At 36.9% G+C, this 23113-nt stretch overlaps 1 protein-coding gene across 1 annotated transcript; it reads left to right on the forward strand.

Moving 5' to 3' along the window:
- The first annotated feature begins 21549 nt into the window (after window positions 1–21549).
- Window positions 21550–21966, forward strand: LOC121432225 (protein atonal homolog 7-like). The gene has a single exon (XM_041630077.1). It carries the CDS (start codon window positions 21550–21552, stop codon window positions 21964–21966), a length of 417 nt encoding a protein of 138 aa, XP_041486011.1.
- Window positions 21967–23113: the final 1147 nt, after the last annotated feature.

Consider the following 23113-nt stretch of genomic DNA (forward strand, 5'->3'; position numbering starts at 1 on the left):
ATGGAACTTCAGTACTTCTTTTCATACATGTTTTCCTTATCCCATTTCATATTCACTCTACAATGGACAGTTAAAATCATGAGCATTAAAAATGCATCCAATCCCATTTTATTTCAATATTAGATCTACTTGATAATTGCAATGTAATTTATTCATTCCATTTCTTAGAAGTTAGTAACTAGGGGTAGCTAAGAATTTTGAAATCAGGTTTGATTCATAGTAAAACTAAAATCACTGTCAAAACTAGTATTTAAATGACAACATTTTGAACTATGCAATGAAATACATAAAAATACATAATTTAGTGATGATTAATTCTTGGCCTGTCAGTAATGTCTCAGTATGTCTATTGTGTATTCAACCATCGCAATGTAATGGACGTCTGTATTCTACGCATGTTTGAATTGTGTATTGATTTTATAGAATTTATATACATATTATATATTAATTTGTGAGGTGTTATAGAAAATGGTTGTTTAACCCAACTCAGCTTAGAATTATTTAGATTATTTCACTTTTGTTTGTTGTAAAGCTCCTTTTTCATGAGTTCATTCTCTAAGCACATCTGCCAATCATTGCATTGAAAATTATATTGGACAAATTTGACTATTTTTTTGTTAAAATGTAATTTACAGAGGAGAAGGATTTAATTCTTGCAATTTTCGCCAATGTCTTTCTGTGAAATTGAATCATGAGTAATGCCCTGTTGTGAAGTTACACCTCTAAATGTATTTTGATTTTGCCTAGGATTTTTGGAAAGCCGTGTAGATCGCTTAAGATATGTCCCCAAAATTGCTGGTAATTTGTGATGTACAATGACTTGCAATTGGTTAACTAGATGGAAAAAAAAAGTACTTTTCAATAAAAAAATGTTCTTTGGGTAAAGTATTTTCTTGTGAAAACATCTAATAAAACTTTTTACGAAGGGGGGGGGGTATTCTGAAAGTTTGACAAGATATAAACATATCCCATGTTTTATATACCTATTTCTGACGGCCCCCAAAGGCTTTATGAATAGGATCGTGGTTGCATCTAGACAAATTTTTTTAATTATCCTACAGAGGGATTATTTTCTTCATTAAGGCAGAGATGGGCAATGTGCTACCATCATTCATCAAAGAAAAAGTGGTTGTCCAAGATCCGCATTTTCGAGAAGCCCGCCCTCACTGACAGTAACAAATCATATTGTACATCATGTCATCCTGTAGCCATTTTTATGTGTCCGTTTCCCCATTTGTAATTTTGTATAGAAGTGTGTTTACATAATTGTATTCTATTGTGATGTGATCGAAATCTAATTTATTCAAACACAATGTACTGGTATATATATATATGATGTGAGTGAGACTGCCTTGTATTTTCAGAGAAAAATCAGAGAAAGCAATTTGCTTTCTTGTTTTTAGAGTACTATGTATATTTCATTATATAGAGTTTTATCATAGATAAATGAAATTATGACATAAATGACGTTCAGCCATAGGTTCTCTTTGCAACAAGTAGATAGCCACTATTTTTTAAAAGATTTTGCTTTTTACAATACAATTTTGACTGCATATTGCATGATTGTCTTTGTACATGTACGTGGAGTGTATTTTCTTTGCAAAGAAATAAACTTATTTATAAAGAAGGTGTCTTTTATTGTAACAAATGTATCGAGTCCCTCTATTGCATGGTGTTTTCAATTAATTGAAAAATTACAAGAAAATCTATAAAAAAGAGAATCGTGAAATATATTTTGATGAGACTATTAATTGAAGATATTTGCTGAATTATTATATCCTTAAGTGCCTTTGATCAGAGAGAATTCAAAAGGCAGATATAAATAATATTTTACCAAGTACTTGTATTTTGAATATCTATTTTGTTTTGCCCCATACTCTTTCCGACTTTCAAGCAGTTATTTATTTAGACTGAAATGTATTAGAAAAGCTCCAAAGATTTTAATATCTCCCTCATTGATATATAAGTATAAGGATAATAAGCTTATAGATATCAGTTGCTTACTGTTATTGAAGAATTTTCTAATCTATTGAAATGAAAAGTAAGCAGCATGGTTGCATTTTTTAACACCCCTCCCTCGATTGGCATGATACTTTTGAAAATATACCCCCAGCTTATTTGGAGGATTGTATTTAACTTATGGGAAATATGTATTCAAGATGATACATTTATGATATTGACATTTCTTCAAAGTCAGATAAACATTGGATGTGTAATGTCAATTGCTTCAAATAAATTGTTACTGCCAAGGAGTATATTGTAATGTCATTTCAACTGCTCACTTAGGCAATTAGACAAAAAAATGTTTTAGATTTTTTTTAAATTTGATTTATTTGTAAATATCTCATCTCATAGAAAGTAAATTTTATTTTTCCTGTAGGAAAAAAAATTGAGCATGCACTAGTTTAGAGATTTATTCATGTTGATTTTATTTTATTAGAAAATAACAAAGCAGTCATGTTTTTATAAAAAAATTACTTACATGTATGAATGGATAGGAATGTTAAGTCATTCAGGAGGAAGTTCCCCCCCCCCAAAAAAAGTTACCTTTATCAAACTAATGGACAATTTTAAAATTATTGATTGAATTTGTAAGCGAATTCAGCAGCTTACAGTAACACTGCTTGTGGTAAATGTGAATAAAAAGATATTCTATTTCATTTTGAAGTGAATATAATTGATACTGGGAAATAACCTTTTAAAAATGCATTCGCATGAGTGAAATATTCTTTCATAAATGTATGTGTTAAAAGTAAAGGAGTGTACATATACTCAAATCTTTGAATATTTTTTGTTGGTTCAAGCTGCTCACATTTGCCTAATTTCTGATTAATGTACACATAGTTTTGGAACCTGCTACTTCAGTGTAATTTTATATACTGAATCACGTGACAAGGCACTGTACATAACAAAAAATGCAATCAATTTTACTATTGATTGTGATCATAAGTCCATGGTAAACCATGTACTAAAGTTACAATCGGTTAATTAAATTCGATTGATTTTCTTCATATAAGGTTCTATATTTGTAAATTTATTTGCTACCATGTGCTTATTAGGTGGGAATTCACAGCCATGTATCTTTCTTTTTTGTTGTTTTATATTTCATTTTATCGCCTTCATTTTGCCCGTTATTTTACACAAACTTTTACGACGATACACAGTATTCCCATCCTCCCTGGGAGGTGTTTCATAAAGCTGTTTGTAAAGTTACGCACGACTGGAACCTGTTCTTAGGCACTAAATCAGTTACATAGAGATATATCATTTAACACAAGAAAGGGTCACCAGTCATGCATAAAGTCTTTAACTTACGAACAGCTTTATGAAACAGGTCCCTGGGGCTTGTAATTCAAAGACATGCAATCAATATTTAAAAATTGATTATAACCTTTTTCACATGGTCTACCATGGACATATAGTAGTGATTACTTTTTTGCAATTAATCATATCCTTTGTGTTACCTGGGGACCGTTTCATCAACATTTTTGTCCGACAAGTTGTCAGATCTGACTTCTTTCCTTGATTCTGATTGGCTGAGGTACTGTTACTATAAGTAACTGTCGGATAAAATGGGACTTGTCGGATAAAACGTCCGACAAGTCCTTTCATGAAACGCTCCCCTGGTCCTCGACTGTCGTATGTGGAGTAGTGAAGGATAATGCGGTAGGAATGTTCACCGACATATGCTGAATGTTTCATACATGTACATGATAATGATTGTGTGTACCCGGTACCTACATTTTCAATGGTGGGTTGCCATGAATAAGGAGCTATGTACAGTATTGAGGCACTAAGATTGAAGAATTTCCCAGAACAGAATCGGGGGCCGCGGGACCTGGGGGAGAGGAGGGGATGTGCTTTTCTCCAAAATAGTGTTGAAAAAAGCGTTAAAAATGACCATCTGATTGAGATTTTTTGCATGTTCGCCCCCCCCCCCCCCCCACTTTCAAAACCGTTCCGGGCCCCTGTATATTTGAGATGTTATCATCACATCATGTATCTTTTGCTTTAGATAGAGGTACATGTAGCATGTCATTATTTTTGTAATAGTCCACATCATGGCCTATGTCAATGATATGGGCAACTGTGAAGAGTCTAATTGGCTACCCAGACAATTTTTTGTCAAGTATTATAGTGCCATCTGAGGGAGTAGTATATAGAGGGATAAATTCATTTTTATAATTATTCTTTCTAAGAGGATGTGGTTAGTACAGAGTGGAGGAAAATGGGCCGATGTAATAGGTCCCGGACAGTCATGTATTCATGTTGTATTTTTAACATAATTTAAATCGTGATGAAGTAATGTATCCAAACTATCTGCATGAACCATTTCTAAAATGAATGCTTGTGAAATAATTTGTGTGTGTTTTTTTTTGTCATCATTGGTAGATTTCCTCTGTTTTGAAGTATAAGTGGCACAAGCAGTTTTGGAACCACAAAGATTCAGAGTTTTCTTCGACTGTCTATTTATGTTTTGTCTTGTGCTCTGCAACTTGCAATAAAACCCTGACTAGAACACAATCTGTATGAAAAATAAGGGATCGTCTATTTATTTTCTTCAAATAAATTATAATCTAGGATTTGTATATAGCGCATGTTTCCACCTTGCTAGGCGCTCAAGGCGCTCCTATACCCTGGCTAAGCTAGTCTACCGTTTCTGGTGCGCACAGCTTTTTATAGAATTACTTCCTGCCTGTACCCATTTACCTCACCTGGGTCGAGTGCAGCACAGTGTGGATAAATTTCTTGCTGAAGGGAAACACGCCATGGCTAGGATTCAAACCCACGACCCTCTGTTTGAAAGGCGAGAGTCAGAACCACTAGACCACGACGCACCCACCCAAAAGAAAAAAATGGACCCTGCAGAGAAAAGGAATCTGAGACCTGTTGGACAAAGGATTGCGATCAATCACGAACTTGATAAAACAACAATGATTGGTTATTCAAGAGTCTTTTGAAGAAAGTGCACCTGCAAGAATGAAGTTGATTGGCCATTTCTGTGTAGTGATTGATTACAGTCCTCTTTGTTACGTGGCTCAGTTCACATTTTACTGGCTAGGAATGTTCTATTCAAAGTTTTTATTATTTTAGTCAGAATGCCATCAAAACAGCAGTGTGCCCTTTTCTTTTTTCTTTTTGAAAATCCTGGATCTGCCCCAGATTGAGAATCCCCAACAAAGTTCATTGAAAAGAAAGAAAAAAAAAAAGTTGAAAAAAAAATACTGAAAGACATAATTGCAAAAAAAACAATAGGCATACAAAACTAAGAAATTACCCGATATCGCACCTTTTCACGTACAGCGCAAAGAGTTTCTACTCCATAAATTACAAACTGTTGGAGCTTTATGTATCTAAGGAGTTAAGGAAAAGTATGATTTTGCATATGAATAATAATGGAATGTCTTATTGAGCGCACACACCTTCCAAAGACACTCATGGTATTAGGCCAGCCACAGTTCCTTTTGATATAAGGAAAGTACAAATACAAAAGGGTAAATAGGTTTGTTTTTTTTAAGTACAATTTTGCATCACCCACTTGAATTCCTAGCTACATCTTGGGTGGGGCCTGGTGCCCTCCGGCTTGCTGCTCCGTTCACCTACAATTTAAGGGGGAAGCCCGGGGAGCGTTTCATCAATATTTTCATCCGACAAGTTGTCAGATCTGACATCTTTCCATGATTTTGATTGGCTGAGAGGCACTGTTCCTATGGTAACTGTCGGATAAAATGGGATTTGTCGGATAAAACGTCCGACAAGTCCTTTCATGAAACGCCCCCCCCCCCCCCCCGGTCAGCTCAATACTCGGAGGAGCTCCAGCAAAAATTAATAAGGGCACCACCCTCCGTATAGGAAGCCGGTGAGTAATGACAAAAGATTCAGAGTGTACTTTACATATTACATGTAAACAAAACAAATTTTGTTTCTAACAACTATGAATTTAGTTGTCGAAAGCATGAAAGGTTAAACAAATGGGTCTTAAGATGCACTTTAAAAGTTTCAAGCACTTTAATTAATGCAGCGAAGTGACTGAGGAAGTCTATTCCACAACTTGGACGCAGCATGTGAGAATGGGGGTCCGCCCGTGAGAATGACATATCCCCCAAGAATATCGGGTACAAGGAATTGGAAGCAAATTGTCACATCGATCGGGATCTTGAATTTGCGAGTTGGATTATAGAGATGTAGCGTATCTTTCATATATTGTGGCGACATCCCACGAATGGCTCGATGGAGGAATTACATGAGCTTGAAAAAAAATTTTTGGGTAACGGTCAATTAATGAATGCATGAATTAGCATAATGAATTAATCGCAATTTTCATGAAACAAATATCAAATATATAAATATATATTTTTTTTAATGAATATACCAATTATGATTATATCCCATACAACTCGCATGCCAATTTTCTGCGTGATCGCGGGTTGACGACCGACATCTCAATGGGAGGGGGGTGGGGGAGTTGCGAGCCATATGATCTCTCAAAATATACCGGCCTAGACTAGAAAGGGTAAAGTAAACTCTGAATTAGACAAATTGCTAAACTTTTTGGGCTAAATGGCATTTTAAGCAAATGGTTAGAAGACGAACTGGTTGCATATGAATTAGATTTATTATATTACATTATAAAATACATTTTAAAAACATTAAATTAGAGGTCAGGTCCATCCCAGAAAAATGTGGATTTGAATCAACAGAAAAAATCAAAATAGCATAATACTGAAAATCTCATCAAAATCGGATGTAAAATAAGAAAGTTGTGACATTTTAAAGTTTCCCTTATTTTTCACAAAACAGTTATATGCACAACTCAGTGACATGCAAATAAGAGAGTCAGTAATGTCCATCACTATTTCTTTTTTTATTTATTGTTTGAATAATACAATATTTCAATTTTTACCACTGAATTTGACATTAAGGACCAACTGAACCATAAACTGTTATGTCAATGGTAATACCACATGTTCAGGGAGGAATAAAACTTGTTTCTAAGGACAATGAGGAGAAAATTTAAATATTTCTTATTCCAGAAAATAAAATACAAAAGAAATAGCGAGTGATGCCATAAGTCCCCTCATTTGCATACCGACCAGGATGTGCGTATAACTGTTTCGTGAAATTAAGCAAAATTTGAAAATAATATCCGATTTTGATAAAATTGTCAGAGTTATGCTTGTTTGATTTTTCTCTTCTTATTCAAATCAACTTTCTGTTGGGGTGGACTTTCCTTTAATTCTGAAATGAAAATTTTCACTCTTATTTGATCTAGAGATGATTATTATTTTTTATTAGCTCCTTATCTTTTATATGAAGAAAATTAATCTTTTTTCGCAATTGATTGTAATCATGTCATGAAAAATGAGTCGCAATGAAATGGATTAATAACTCGTTTATCTTGACATAAGCGTTGAGAATTCAGAAAAAAAAACACAAGAATAAGAATAAAATTATAAATGAATATTCTATTAAAAAACAAACCTTCAAAATGTAAAACGACGAATAAGATATTCACTTGTGAATGAGAGCAAGAGTGAGAGATATTTTCACGCCCTTCGAAGAAATAAATAATCCGATTTTATGTCCACTGCACAATCACAGATAGGGATGTAGGTCGAAATCGGATTTAAATGCTCAGGCATTATATGCCCTTTGGCTAAATTCGCCGTTGGCAGTATCACTACAGCAATGAGAACAAAAGAAAAAAAAATGAAATAATGGAATCTCCCTACTATTTTCATTTTTTTTTGCCTGATAGTGTAGTTATATATTCAAAATTTGCTTTGTTAGGCTCTTAACAATAATTTCCTAGTAATGCACGTGCATGAAGTTCCAGCCCCCCCCCCCCCCCTTCCCCATAACTCTCTTACCAAAATATCACCAGCTCTTTCTCAGTTTGCCCTCTCTCCCTCTCCAACAGTTCATCAGCTATTTTCAGTTTAGCCTCTCTCTCCAAATCCCGGAGGGGGGGGGGGGCACATCCGGCTTGCCCCCCCCCCTTGAGAGCCATAATCAAAACTGTAAATATAAATATGTCGTTCTTATACCAGTGTGCCCCCCTTTTAAAAGTTACAGCATATATTTTTAAAGAGAGGTCTTCACTTTCAAAAGTGGGCACGCTTCTGTTTTAACGGTATTTTTACATTACAAAGTTTAATTGTGCCTCTCAAGGGATCCGCCAGTGCAAGTGAGTCCCCCTTTTTTCTTTTGACGAAATGACCTTCGACTTTTGGTGAAAACTTTTTTCTTTGCTTGTCAAATTTTCCTCGGATAAATGTACCCCCTCTGTGGAAAATCCTGCATCCGCCCCTGAAATCTCATCAGTACTCTTTCCACTTCTCTCTTTTTATCTCTACATCCTTTCTCCCTCTAGATCAGTTTCGTTGAAGTCAATTTGAACGATAAACAATGAATCGAACCAATGTAAGACGGTATGGGCGGTGATTTCAAATTTAGTACTAGGGACGGTGGTATACATCAGCCAACTATCAACACCAAAATGAATTTTATACGCATGATTTATTTTTGACGCATATACTGCTGTTCTTCCAAAATGATCTTGTGAATAATTAGATAATTCTAATTTTCCTCTAACAAGCGAAAAATAAAAATATATACAGGCTCCGCTTCGCCGATTTCGTAACTCAACGCCCAAAACAGGACGCGAGCTTGTCTGAAACGGGTCGTGCGTGCACCCCATCAAACAATGAAAATCTCATTAAAATCGGATATAAAAAAAAGTTATGAAGTTTTAAAGTTTTGCTTAATTTCACAAAACAGTAACATGACCCTGTTCAGTATGCAAATGAGAGGACTGATGATATCGCCGGCTCACTATTTTATCATATAAAATGAGAAATATATTATTTTTGTCCTCATCATATAAAGGGAAACACGGTTCGAATTCGCAATGGGTAAGTGGCGTTGTGTTGCAACAAATTATGGTTCTTGAAAACGTTTCCTTATTTTAACATCTGAAAATAGAGATATTCCATGATTTAAATTAATAAAATACAAAAATAAATAGTGAGCTAGTGACACCATCGACTCTCTCATTTGCTGTTTATTGAGGCTTCCCTGTCATGCATGATTTTGATCACACATTGACACCTCGTCAAAAATAAGCAAACAGAGGTAAATTACACTTAAAACGAGGCATATTTTCAGTAAGTTGTCTTTGTTATTTGCATCCATTGGTAGTTTTCGCTTGATTAACAAGTAATATGCATGCTTTCTGCCATTCTACATAAATATTTCCGACGTGTGCCCGAGTATTATAAGATTGATTTTTAGTCAGGTACAAAACAAATATTTGCGAATTACTTATAAGGAGGCTTGATAGATTGTATTGGTTATTTGCATTCATCATTCATTCATGTAGTTTGCGCCCGAATAATGAATAAACATGCTTAATAACTTTCTCGGTAATTATTTTTGACGTCTGCCCAAAGATTTATTGATATGTGTTCATCATTCTCATCACTTTGACAAGGAACGGAAATTGAGTTAAGGAAACGCAAATGCTGAAAATGCTTGCTTTCAAATCATATTGACTTGTGAATAATCTAACAAGGTAAGTCCGCACTTATGGTGCGCTGCTTAGGAAAATTTGCGTCAGTGAGCAAAGAGAGCAAGCGTAGAAATCGATGATTTGGAAATCAATGATTAATTCGTGATAGGTTTGGTGTGTAAAGGAAATTCAATAGAAATGTGATGTTTAAAAATATAAGAGAATGATGTAAAAAAAAAGGAAATACTTGTGATTTAGTTATTTTCATGTTTTTCCCCAATCGTATGATTAAAACAAACTTCATTTCGACGAAACGAAAGCACCATATTAAAATGCAGCCCTGTAAAATCGATATCATGCCACATTACTTCTATGACTAAGTGATATTTAAGCGGGATAGCCTTAATAGGCATTAAGTTATGGTCTTTCAGATATATACAATTATCAGATAATTAATGATTATTATAAGCCGTATTTTCCTGCAGAAAATAATTAAAGTTTAGATTTAAATCAACAATTAAACTTCTAATTCTGCATATTTTCTGTTAAATCTTTAATTCAGTATTGTACTCATGGATGGAAGTTTTATTTTAATTCGTTTGTATTTCATTTGAGTTTAGAATGAAAGAGGGTTGTGGAAAGTGGGGAAAGAGAAGGGATAAGAGGGAGGGGGGCAACCAGAGAGAGGGAGAGAAAGAGGGACGCCTTGATTAACTGAAAAAGGGAGAGCGCGCGGACTCGCCTTTTTAAAAAATCGAAAATCGTGTGCGTTTCTTCGATTTCCACGCCCCATTATTATTACTTTTAGTTTGAACGGAAAAGTAATTTCAATATCTTTGAATCCTTCTTTTGCAAAACTCAAATCGATCCATCATACTGTTAGGACTTGGATAGTTAATGGACTTACGCATGTTTTACAAAGTATTTTTTATTTGTTTGGAGCTAATTTTGCCCCCTTAAATTTAGTTATCCCAGTCAATTTGGTATTGGTCATTAGGAAATGGTTTCATTCGTTTGATCGACACGCTGGCAGAATTTTACCTATTCACGCAAAATACATGGTATTCATTGTCATTTAAAGCCGTGGGGCTGGTGGCCAAAATTCATATATTAGCCTAACGCAATACTTAATTTCGGACATCAACAAGGCTTGTATAAATACATCTGCGCAATTCTGTGAAGCTTCAGAAAGCAAATCGCACTGTCCTTTTTATTGGCCTGCGCATGCGCTGATGTAGCGCCAGTGGCACTTTGCACAATAATGTATTTTTTTTTAAGAATGACCCCTGTCTTGTATTTTTTGTATATTTTCATATAATCTGATAATTGTAAAATGTGTGACTGTTTATGCAATATATTGCGAAATACAATGAAGACAAGTCATAGAAACTAACGAATTTCAAAAATATTAATTTGTGTTTAGCATGTTTAAAAAGAAAACAGGCGTTTGGTGATAGTATTGCATAGCTTTGTTGTACTTCAAGAGCGTGTGATATGAGTTTTTTCAGCACGCTTCAGGAATCATGTTGATGGCAATTATTCTGGAATTGTAATTTTCTTTGTGGAAAAAGAACAAAAATAATAGAGCAGAAAGTTTTCATGGCCTATGGGTATGCCGCATTTGTCATAGTGGGGAGGCCTGATCTGTTATGTAATAAATCAACAAAGGAGAATCAAACGGAATCAAATTTGATATCGGTCCTGTTGAATACAAATTTATTCTAAAAATGTGCTTTTAGCATGACTGCCTCTATACCAATCTAAGTGCCCGACGTCCAGATATCCAATCTGTGATATTGCGTCTGGTCTTTTAAAACCGGTCTGCTTGCAATAAATTTAAATCAAACTCAAATTGCAATTTGTCTATAAGGAGGGGGGGGTCACGGGGAGGGGTCACGTGCACCCCCCCCCCCCTCCTCCCCCCAATCGGCTGGCATAAAACAGGGGTAGGGATGTAGGGGAGAAGGATGAGAATCAAAAACTGGGGAAAAAATTATACATTTTCCTCAAATTCGATGAAACATATGCTCAGGGACACGCATTGACTGTTTAACATGTTTAATGCGATACGTAAACCCCGTTCGAGAGGATTAAAAGGCGCTTAAATTATCCCCTCTTCATGTCAATATGTGAAATATTACTCCTTGCACTTAAAGCTTTCTTTATTTCATTTAGTGACTTACACGCATCTTTTTTTTTCATGATTACTCTCTGCACTTCAGAACACTCTCTGCACGCTCCTTTAGTTAATGATGAGATGAATATGCTTTTAATGAATTCCTTAAAACATTCCTCAAAATGTCAATTTTTTAGGTCTGAATATCAAAAATTTTCAGCTCGCGCTTTACTCTCCAATTACTTGATTAATGAGATACACGTATGCTCTTCATGAATTCCCACAAGCAGTCAATTAAAAATGTGTCAGCTTTTCAGTTTTGAACATCAAAAATCCAGTTTGCGCTTCGCGCTCGCAAGGATATTATTATTATTTAGATATGTAAGCCTATCCTTTTCTTCACCGGTTTCCATGACATTTGCTCCGCTCTAAATTCTACTCACCAATCGAATGACAAACTTCAACCATGGTTTAACACGTAACCCTATCCTAAACCTAACATGAAACCCTATTACAACCACAACCCTACATCTTAGATGAAATTAAGCCCAGAGAAATTGCGACAGGAGCAAATATCAAGGACGGATCCTTCTTTCGCCAATAGGGAGGGCCCGCAAAAAAATATTCGCCCATATTTCCCCTGATCGGCCGCTCAAAGTTGATTTTTGTTTGTTTCTTTGGAGGAATAGTCTTAACAGTCAATTTTTAGCTTTATTCTTCTAAAACGACATAAGCATGTAATAATGTCATAAGCCTTAAGTGCGATGATTTTTTTGTAATTTCATTTTGTCCTGAAAATTGAATATTCTGGGAAATGTTTAAGATCCTTAACAAGATGCGTAACTATTTACTGCGAGCGCGAAGCGCGAGCAGAAATTTTTAATATGCGTTCTGGCCTTATCTTAAAGGGACCTGTTAAGGACTGTTTGCAGTTAGCCATGAAGACAACACATATTTCAACAATTAGATAATGCGAGCGCAACGCGCGAGCTGAAAATCTTTGACATTCTGACCCCAAAAATTGACATTCTAAGTACTTTTTGTAATCATGAACGGGATAGGTATAATCAAATGATGCGAGAGCAAAGTGCGAGCGGGGAAAAAATGAGATTAGATACTTAAAAACGGGATACTCTCTTCATGTTTTGAGAATCATGAAAAGGACGGGTAATTCCTATATTAATTATGCCTTATTTATGCGAGTGCGAATCGCGAGCAGAATTTTTTTTTAATGTTATGATTTGAACCTGGTTAGTTTAAGCTCGTATTAAATATAGAACAATCTGTGTATCTCAAATAGGTATACATTACGCCACTGTCTAGATTGATATCTCTCATTATACGTTTAGACCAATCGCTATTTGAGTTTGAACTACTCTTTGTAAAACTTCGGGACCCCGTTTGGGCTTGGGTGACACTAAGCTTTGCGAGAGGGGAAAGGGGGGGGGGGCAAAATATGAATTGTTGGTTCGAACTTGTCGTATTTTAAAACACTTCAAAGAACATGATTTATCATGTCAGTTGATGTCACGCACCGGTGTGTCGCACGTCGTAAGTAATCGGTAAATGGATTTCTAATATTTATGGATACAACACATATCACTAAAATATCTTACTGCTTTTTCAAAATGATGTGCGTAACGAAGTGAAACATCAGCTGAGCAGGACTGAAGCATGACTTGTATTATTCATTTTTGCTAAAATAGACACGAAAATCAAAAGTGTTTTGTCTTGTTTTGTTTCAGATTTAAAGTGATTGTTTAACATTGGTTTGACTTTAAAAAAAATCTGAGCTAGAAGGTCACACTTGTCACCTGTGTCTAGGATATATTACAAAAATGAAGCCCAGAAAAAATTGCGATAGAAAATAATTATTTAGTACTTCGAAAATTGCAATATAAAGTGACCGGAAACACCATCTTAATTTCATCCCATACACTTATGTGTACTATTTAGGCGTCTATAAGACGCCTATTTACAAAATCGGGCTTCGCCTTGTAGTTTTAGATCTTCATTCTCAAAAATTGTTGTTTTCAGGGTTTATTAGTTCTAATACATGCACTTGTACACATGTTTCATCTTGGTTTGAGAATTTTTTAAATCGGCTTCTCACAAAGTTAAACAATACCTTTAACTTCACAGTTGCACAGTCGACATGATTTCAAATCGTTAATTTTGTAAAGTACATTTGCGGAAACCAGAAAGAGGTATTGTATCGTCGCAATCTAAACACAATGGCACCTGCATTGCGAGAAGGGGAATGGCTCGTGACCACAAAGGGAGGAGGCGCCCCCAATAGGACGACTTCTAAGAAAAATAAAATGATTATAAATCACATGTTTATAACAATCAAATTGAATTCTAAACGTCTCGCATTCATTGATTCCCTGGACACTTTACAAGGGTTTATTACCAAGTAGAAAAGAATTCGCCTCAGACAATTTCTATCTCTCGCAGGCTCTGCAAATGCTCTGTGATGTTTGTCTGGGGAAGTGAGCGTTCGGATTGCAGGTGACACGATCATTATGGGACGTGTTGCTCGGTGTCTCTTTACGCCTTGTACGGCTGTCACTCGGTCACCCGACCAGCCGACAGGGCAGCGGGGAGAATCCCCGCTTCCTCGCTGTCATCATGGTCATTCAGCTTACCCATCCCCGCACACGACCATCAGCATTTAAAAAAAAATGATGAAATATGATTATTGGGACACCCACCCCCTGATTTCTAATGATAAAATAAACATGTCTGCAGTGCGGATGATGTGTAAAGTTGTAGGAATCAATAACTGAACTTCGCTCATGCTTTTGAGCGAGAGGGAGAGAGAGAGAGAAAGAATACCCCCTTGATTTAGAGATATTTAATTGTTATGGGATTCGCCTCAAGTCAACGCGATGATAATTGAATTTATGTCAATTCAAACTGAATGACCTGTTTCTTTATTGATACACAATAAATTATCATCAAATGACATTGGTCTCAAAGTCGCAGACAGCATTCGTCTCATGCATTGTGATTAATGTTATTTCTCCGATTAATTCAAATACCGTATTTTAGCAGGAGGGAAATATGCAGGGCCCTGCAGGGGAACAATTTTTAACAAGGGGTACGTGCTGGTTTGAATTTGACAGGCAAAAAAGGGTGTCTATAAAGTTTAGGTTATTTTGGTACAGGAATAAAAATGAAAATCAATATAAACAAGTGGGGTTTACTAAAAAATAAAGGTGATTTTTGTTCATTTTTTTTCTATTTAGTATACCTACCAGTTCCAGATTTCCAGGGGTTCTGCCTGTGAAACGCGTAAAAAGGATCTCTTTTTTCAAGATTGGGCACGTTACGGTGTCAAAAACACTAAAATACTGAAAAGGGGGTATATATTTTGATAGAAAAGCTACGTGTTTACGGTCAAATATGTGAGAGTAAAAAAAAATGCTAAAATGCTTTATTAAGGATGTACTTTTTGCAAATACTACGTGTTTAGAGTCCGATTTAATAATAATGATAATAATAATATTATTATGCAACATTCATAGCGCTCAATACAAATGTTTTTAAGCGCTGCATACTGTTAGCCCGGGTTTAGCACGGCTATCCTGATCGGACTCTCGAGCATTCAAGGAATTCCTTCCTACCGGGTACCCATTTACTACACCTGGGTGGAGAGAGGCAAATGTAGATAAATGCCTTGTCAAAGGACGAGAGCACTGCGGTGGGATTTGAACCCCAGACCTTGTGGTTCAAAGTCTGAGCCACAGCACCACTTGAGCGAGGTGTGGGAGGTGGGGCAATACTAAACGCAATAAGTAAAGGTAAAGCCAACGTCCGTGATCACGTCCGTGACATAACCATTAAAATATTTCTGTACTTGTTTAGGGGGTCAATTCAGGAAATACTTGTCGAGGGTACCATTTTTGTTTCCAATACTTGCTGAGGGTATGGTTTCACCTGCCCCGATACGGAAAATACTTGTTTAGGGTGCTTTTCGAAACCACATGGTCGCGCCTGGTGTCCACTCGTCAATGGAAGTGCCACCGCCCACCCCCCTCTGGTTAAGCCACCAATATTGTGGGTTAACTCATGGGCAGAAAAATGACGCAGATTTCCAAAACGACTTATCAATTCATCGTCACTTGTGCACTCCAAGCATTGCAAACCATCTTGACAATGATAGATACGATAGTTTCCTTCACCATGAGAAGTATCAGAATCCCAGTAAACTCCAATTTTTTCTCTTTCTTTTTCCCGGTTTTTTTATTTTACCGGTGAAATCTGCCTGCCCCCATGCCCCCCCCCCCGCCTGTTACGCCACTGTGTTCTCCCCCCTCCCTCCTCTCACTTTCTCCCTTTGCCTACTTTGTGCTTCGTGCGTGTTTTTTTTTAATCTTAGATTTTATTTTCTCATCTTTTTTCCTGATCGACGTTACCTCACAAATTACAAACTAGCCGCTGCATGCTTCGCAGTATATATTTAACACCGTGATGCTGTCGTGAACGGGCGGTTCTCGCGATTTTCAAGTCGGCTCCAGGATTTCCTCATCACCGCTTAGACATAACGCACACAGCAGGTTAATGGGCGTGCTCAACAAAACGAGCGCGCATGTGAATGAGAAGGAAAAAAATAATGCATTAATTACAAAAAAAATGTACCTCAGTTTGGATTACTGATTGCAAAGCCGCTTATTAAACAACTCAATAACAAATTTGTAAAATCAGTGAACGTGGAAAACATTATGACCGTGAGATCCAAAGTGTAGATTCACTTGACTGACAATAATTTTTTTTTCTTCTCATAGATTTCAAATTATTTAGGCATTTTGGACACCAATCGTGGTACTTGATTAATTATTCACTAAAATCTCCATGCGGTCCTCAGAACTGCCAAGTTTTTCACACGCTCTCGTGGTAAAAAAAAACGCTGGAGTTTTTTCCTTGAATTTCAAAGAGCTGAGAAATGGAGTGGGAGAAACAAATTATTTCTGTAATTCAGGGGCGGCGATTATGGAGGGGGGGGGGGGGCACAGTGCCCTCCACTTTTTGAAGCACTAAAAAATACCCCCTCACGAACGTGTACTCTGCCCCTTTCATCGGAAGAGGACCTGTTTTCATGGTTTTAGGTGTTTTCAAGTACCCTTTCTCGTCTAAATGCCCCCCCCCCCAAAAAAAAAAAAATGAGGACCGTTTTATTGTCTGAGCAAGGGCTCCCTTGCCTTCTTGTAAGTGCCCTTTCTCGAATCAGTGCCCCTTTCTACTAAAAAAGTGCCCTTCACGGTCATGTCCTGTGCCCCTTTCACCTGAGAAGGATCCGTTTTATGCCGTTAGCTAGTGACCAATTTGCCTTCTTATAGGTGCCCTTTCTCGTATCAGTGCCCCCTTTTTACCTACAAAACGTGCCCCCGAACGTGTTCTATGCCCCTTTCACCTGAGAAGGACCTGTTTTATGTGTCATCAAGTGCTTCTTTGCTTCTCATAGGTGCCTGTTCTTCATATTAGTTAAGTTTTCCTGTAACCATGGTAAAGCCACTCTTTTCGTGCCCGATGAGTTCCCGTTTTCTTTATTTAGCGATGTTCTCCTTCCTTCTGCAAGTGCATAATTAATAGAAAAACTTGTATAAGATAATCCTACGTGCCTTAAGAGTCATGTGAGGTAGACAAGTCATTTTTTTTTTTGGGGGGGTTAAGATCATGGCCGTACCGCTTCGCTCCCCCGCATTCGATTTTTCCAAAAGGTTTACGCGTGTTCCCCCGCCCCCCTCGCGAAATATCAAGATAGTGCCCCTTTCGAAAGAAAGGTTGCCCCTTTTTCCTGAGCCCCCCTTTCAATTTCGCTCCGCGCGCCGCCCCTGTCATAATTATCTGAAACATTTCCACTCCAATCTTTTAATAATATATAGATGTATAACTTTCTGTTTTTTTCTTTCACAACGTGCCAATGTTTTAGTTGTTAGTCCCATCCGATGTCGATTCTTTCTTTTGTTCTGAAACTATGTATGCCTCTCTAGAAAGGATTATAAAAAACACAAGGCCTTTTTCAAAAACACAATTGGTTTTTGTAAAAAAAAATTGATAACAAACCTTGGACTGTATCATAAATTTGAGCACAAGGTAGTATCCCAGCCATGGCGCAATTTCCTTCAGCAAGAAACTGATCTACAATGTGCTGCACTCAACCCAGGTGAGGTAAATGGGTTATCGGTAGGAAGTAATTCCTTAAGAAGCTGTGTGCGCTCCGAACGCCTAGATTAGCCGGGTAACATAGGAGCGCATTGAGCACCTAATAAGGTGGATATGCGCGAATTATATATATACCTTATATTATTTTGTAGCAGCATGTGTAATTATGCTCTCGTAAATGTACCTCCATGCATAGTTTATGCATTATGCATCCTCACATTATAAGAAAGGTGCAGACCGGGGGAGCACGAACATTTTTCATTCGACAAGTTGTCAGGTCTGACCAACTTTCCTTGATTTTCATTGGCTGAGAAGCACTTTTACTATGGTAACTGTGGGATAAAATGGCATTTGTCGAAATATGAAACGCTCCCCTGGACCCCGTTTTTCAAAGAGTTACGATTGATCCGATCAATCTCAAATATATGGAAATCCATCAATGTCAAAAATTTTCTTTAGGAATTTTGCTCAATGTGCTTCGAAAATAAAAAGAAGCATACTGAAACAGTGAATATACATGATTTCTGGGAAATATTTTGAACAAACATGTCATTCTAGATGTTGATGTTGCTGGCTTCCCATAGTTGCGATTGATCGGATCAATCGCTCTTTGTAAGATATCACACTGGGAGCACCTTTAAAGGTCAAGTCCACCCATGAAAAATGTTGATTTGACTCAAGAGAGAAAAATCAAACAAGCATAACGCTGAAAGTTTCAAAATCGGATGTAATATAAGAAAGTTACGACGTTTTGAAATTTCGCTTATTTTTCACAAAATAGTTAACATGTATGCACATCTCAGTGACATGTAAATGAGAGAGTTGATGATGTCCCTCACTCATTAGCGTACCTAGGGGGGCAGAGGGGGCAGACTGCCCCCCCTGACGAGTCACAACCCATGCAAAGGACGTATCCCTGCCCCCCACCCCTGACGAGTCACAACTGATCCCAAGTGGCCCGCTCCTTTGAACTTGAAAACCTTTTTTTTGCTAGTCAATTTTTTTGTCTGGTACGTAATCCTCTATTTGTGGTTGAAAACCTTTTTTTGCTTATAATTTTTTTTGGGAGGACGAATATGCCCCCTTTGGAAAATCCTAGGTCGCCACTGCCCTCACTATTTCTTTCGTTTTATATTGTTTGAATGATACAATGTTACAATTATTAGAGATTTCACAGTAAGGACCACCTTGGGTGAACCAAAAAAGGTTAAATTAATGTAATTCCACACGTTCAAAGAGAATAAAACTGTGTTTCACACGACAATGAGGAGACAATTTGAATATTTCATATAATAAAGTACAAAAGATATTGATATTGAGTAGGTAACGTCATCGTTCCCCTCATTTGCATACAGATCAGGATGTGAATACAACTGTTTTGTGAAATTAAGCGAAAATGTCATAACTTTCTTATTTTACATCTGATTTTGATAAAATTGTCAGTTTTATACAGTATACTTGTTGGATTTTTTCTCTTTTTATTCTGATCAACTTCTCGTGGGGGTGGACTTGTCCTTTAAGGTGCAACTTTGAAAAGGTGCAACTTCGCACCTCTATGTAAAGCGCGTGCAAATTAGCACCTATATGCCTATAAGGTGTATAGTTCCTTCCCAAAGGTGCTTATTTGTACCTTCAAGAAATGCACCTTTCTTGCACCCCTATTTCCTATAGTGTGTAGGGATGAACCATTTAAAGAAAGTGCAAATTTAAAATATTTTAACTTTAAGTTATATAATGCATCCTAAACGTTGCAAAGTGTTTCCCATTCAAGGTGTAACCGACAATTTCCGAGTGAAAACAATAAAGATGATAAAAGAACCTGTTTCATTTATAGCGTGCAATATTACACATCGAAAGGTGCTTTCATTTAGGGTGCAAAATTGACCCTTTATTTCTTAGTGAATGAGTCTTTCATAAACATTCAGATTGTGTGTTCTATAAGGGTTTGCGCTCGTGAGTAATATAAAGAACACATCACTTGATTTATCTATCTATATCTTAAAACAGTAAAACTAAGACAACGGTGCAGCCCGGCGTCACTGCCTTTCAGTATACTTTATTTAATTTCATTTTTTTCCTTCTCATACAATTTAACAGATGTCGTTAACCAGCGTGATTTGAAAAATTGTAATTGAGTAGACGAAAAAAATCAAACAAACTTGGTCTTTGTACCAACAGGATAGGGAAGGAGACAAAAATATAAGATGCTTATTTGTTCATAATCAGCGTCTGGGATATTTTTTTGGGAAAGGAGGGAGTCAAGCATACAGAGAAAAATATCACGCATCAGATTTATTGATAATCCATCGTCTTATTTCCTAATGGTGAAACCGTAGTAATGTTCTTGCCAGTCATTCTTAAACTCTTATCCCCTTAATCTGACTAAGAAACCTGTAAAAAGACATCGCACCCTCAAAGATCCCTTGATTAGCCTTTGATATCATAATTATTAGGGTTCATCCATTTACAACGGCGCACCGCCACGCCCGCGGCGGAGTTGGTAGCCTGGGACACCAGTCTTATAAATCGTGTGACGAATCATTTTCTGTGTTCGTCACATAAAACCCACACTATACGATTCGTTGCGATCCGAATTTCAAAGAAATTGTAATAAAAATTGAGATGAACGTTATTCAGTCAATGAAATCTTAGTAATTGCAATTCAGAATAATAGTAGGGTTACTGAAATCGAAATTCAGTCTAGTTTGAGCCTCCCTGTAGGAATAAAAGAAAATTCAATTCCAAATCGTAATGACGTCATCACCTGGCTGCGACTTGACGCCGATTTGGACTTAACTCCGACCCCAGGGCTTGCCGCAAAGCAAAATTATGGCCTGTATCATTCCTCCCATTATGCTTAACTTCAGATAAAATAATCTATTTCTTAGAACTTTCATATTTAAAAGAACATGCGATTTATTAAAAAAATTGAATCAAAAATTGTTACGCCCACCCTTGTTGATTAATTCTCATTTTCATAATAACAGTTTGCTGCAGTACGCTAGTTTCAACATAATTTATGCATTATTCAACGTAGGCCCAAATTTATCTTACACGATCACCATAGTTAAGATTTCAATTCGATTCTTTATATCATATCCATTCAAAGAAATATATGAAAAATATAAATGAGATACAAAATAATGGCTTGACCTTTAGAAGAAAAGCCGTATCGAACAGAGATATTTGAAATGATTGCCAAAAATTGTATTTAACAATCCATCCATCCTTCTCCTATTTTGTTATTCCTTTTTTTCGCCATGCGCGCCTTCAAGATATATTTTACCCTCATTGTAGAGTGCAAGGGATCATGCATAAATACAATACGACGTTGATTATTACGCAGCGTGATCGGACAAGGAGCGTAATTAGTCATCGGAATCCCGAGAGCGAGAAGTGCCCTATGTTCCCTGTAATTCCCCGCTCTTCTTTTGTCGATTAACTATTTTAACAATTTTATTCATAATGATATCCAATTCAGTGGAGGGTGGAGGTGGGGGGGGGGGTTGACGTGGCATAACCCGTTCTGATTGGTCACCTAGTACATATTACTTAAAAATAAAGATGGAATTTGCTTTAAATGCTCCCGTTCTTGTCTCGGTTGTTCTTACTGATGAATATGAGGAGGATCTGAGCTGCACCAAGAAAGAGGGATATTTATTGAACAAATCGCAGGGCCTTTTTTAATTTTCATGTATCAAGCCTATCACTTTGTGTCACGATAGGTGGTGTGTGGATGAATGCGTATGGGAAAATGACTATGCAAGATATGGCGCCTACAACGAACGAAAGATCAACGTATTGTATCCAGACATCATCCTCTTCTTCCCCATCGTCATCGTCGTCATCGACGTCGATACTCCATCCACTTGTAAATGACGTCCTTTCCTCTCGTGTGTACTTGGATACTATAGAACGGCGCGCACCGGTTGTCGAGGCAAGACGCAAACGACGACGTCTGGCTGCGAACGCGAGAGAACGCAAGCGCATGAACGGACTCAATGCAGCCTTCAACGCGCTTCGGTGTAAAGTAACTAATTACAATGGAGACAGTTTGCTTTCGAAACATGACACTTTGCTGATGGCTGTGAACTATATTACTGCATTGAGATCTATGTTGGAGGACGCAGGCTCTGAGAGCAGCGAAAGTAGATGTGGATCACCAGATTAGCCTGACAAGTGACAAGGGTTTACAATCGCTCAAAGAAAACGGTAATATTTTGTTTTAAAATATCATTATTCCAAAGATTTGTAAGGAAAGGGAAATGCTGTAAACGAAAGGGGAAAATTATAAACTCCACTCCTGACGTAAAAAAAAATCCCCTGAAAATATCGTAAATTTCTTGAATAATGTTAATCATATATTATTTCCATAAAACTATGTGAACCATTATATAAAACAAGTACTCGAGAAAAGAATGAATGTAAAAATTCGTTCTTGTATCATTAGCCATTACATGTATACCCTACTAAGTATTTCTTGGCAAATTCTAAATATACAAAATGACTAAAGTTTAATAATAAAAGTAAATGTAGACACATCGGCACGTTTATATTCATTTTAATCTGTCGCATCAGGACCATGATGAAAAACAATTTTGCTGATCATGTTTTGTTCTGTATAACTAACACCCAATAATTTGAATTAATAAATAAATGTTCACGAAGTGCATTAAACATTTCAATAAAATAAGTGATAAATAATTTCATGCAACGCGCTTATAAGCATCATTCCGCTATAAAAAAGACATATCTTTATTACCATATTATTGACTAACCTGTTATTAATTACAATTATCACTAATTTTTACTATAGGAAACGATGATTATGCTATCTTTAATGAGAGCATGAACAACGAATCTTGGACCTGTTGGAACCGATGAAACAGCTCCTTAGAACTACTCTCCCGGCGCGTCAAGTTCTGGTTGAGGAATTGTAACTATACCGTTTCCAGCTTCGAAACTCGAGGAAAAGGGTTTTCAGTGTAAGAACAATTATTAGGGGAGAGGACGCGTTGGCAAGTTTATCCGACCAAGTCTGTTTTATCCCACGGTTACATAGTAAACGTCAGACGCTTGTGGATCAGAGGAAGTTGTCGGATCTGACAACTTATCATACGAACGTGGTCTTACGCAGATAATTCTTCGGGGGGGGGGGAAGACGCGAACAAATATTTGAAGATACTCAAAAGCGACCGAGCTTGTCACGGGGACGCTTTTGCGTTTTGTGAATTGAAATTGAAGGATTTTTTTCCAGTAAAAATGTATGTTTTCAACATTATCGGGGAGGGGAGGCAACTGCCACCGCCCCCCCCCCC

This window comes from Lytechinus variegatus, chromosome 18 (assembly GCF_018143015.1).
Source record: "Lytechinus variegatus isolate NC3 chromosome 18, Lvar_3.0, whole genome shotgun sequence".
Taxonomy (NCBI): Eukaryota; Metazoa; Echinodermata; class Echinoidea; order Temnopleuroida; family Toxopneustidae; genus Lytechinus; species Lytechinus variegatus.

What these genes read in the sequence shown, in the direction of transcription:
- LOC121432225 (XM_041630077.1), top strand. Translation starts at nt 21,550, where the DNA reads ATGACTATGCAAGATATGGCGCCTACAACGAACGAAAGATCAACGTAT.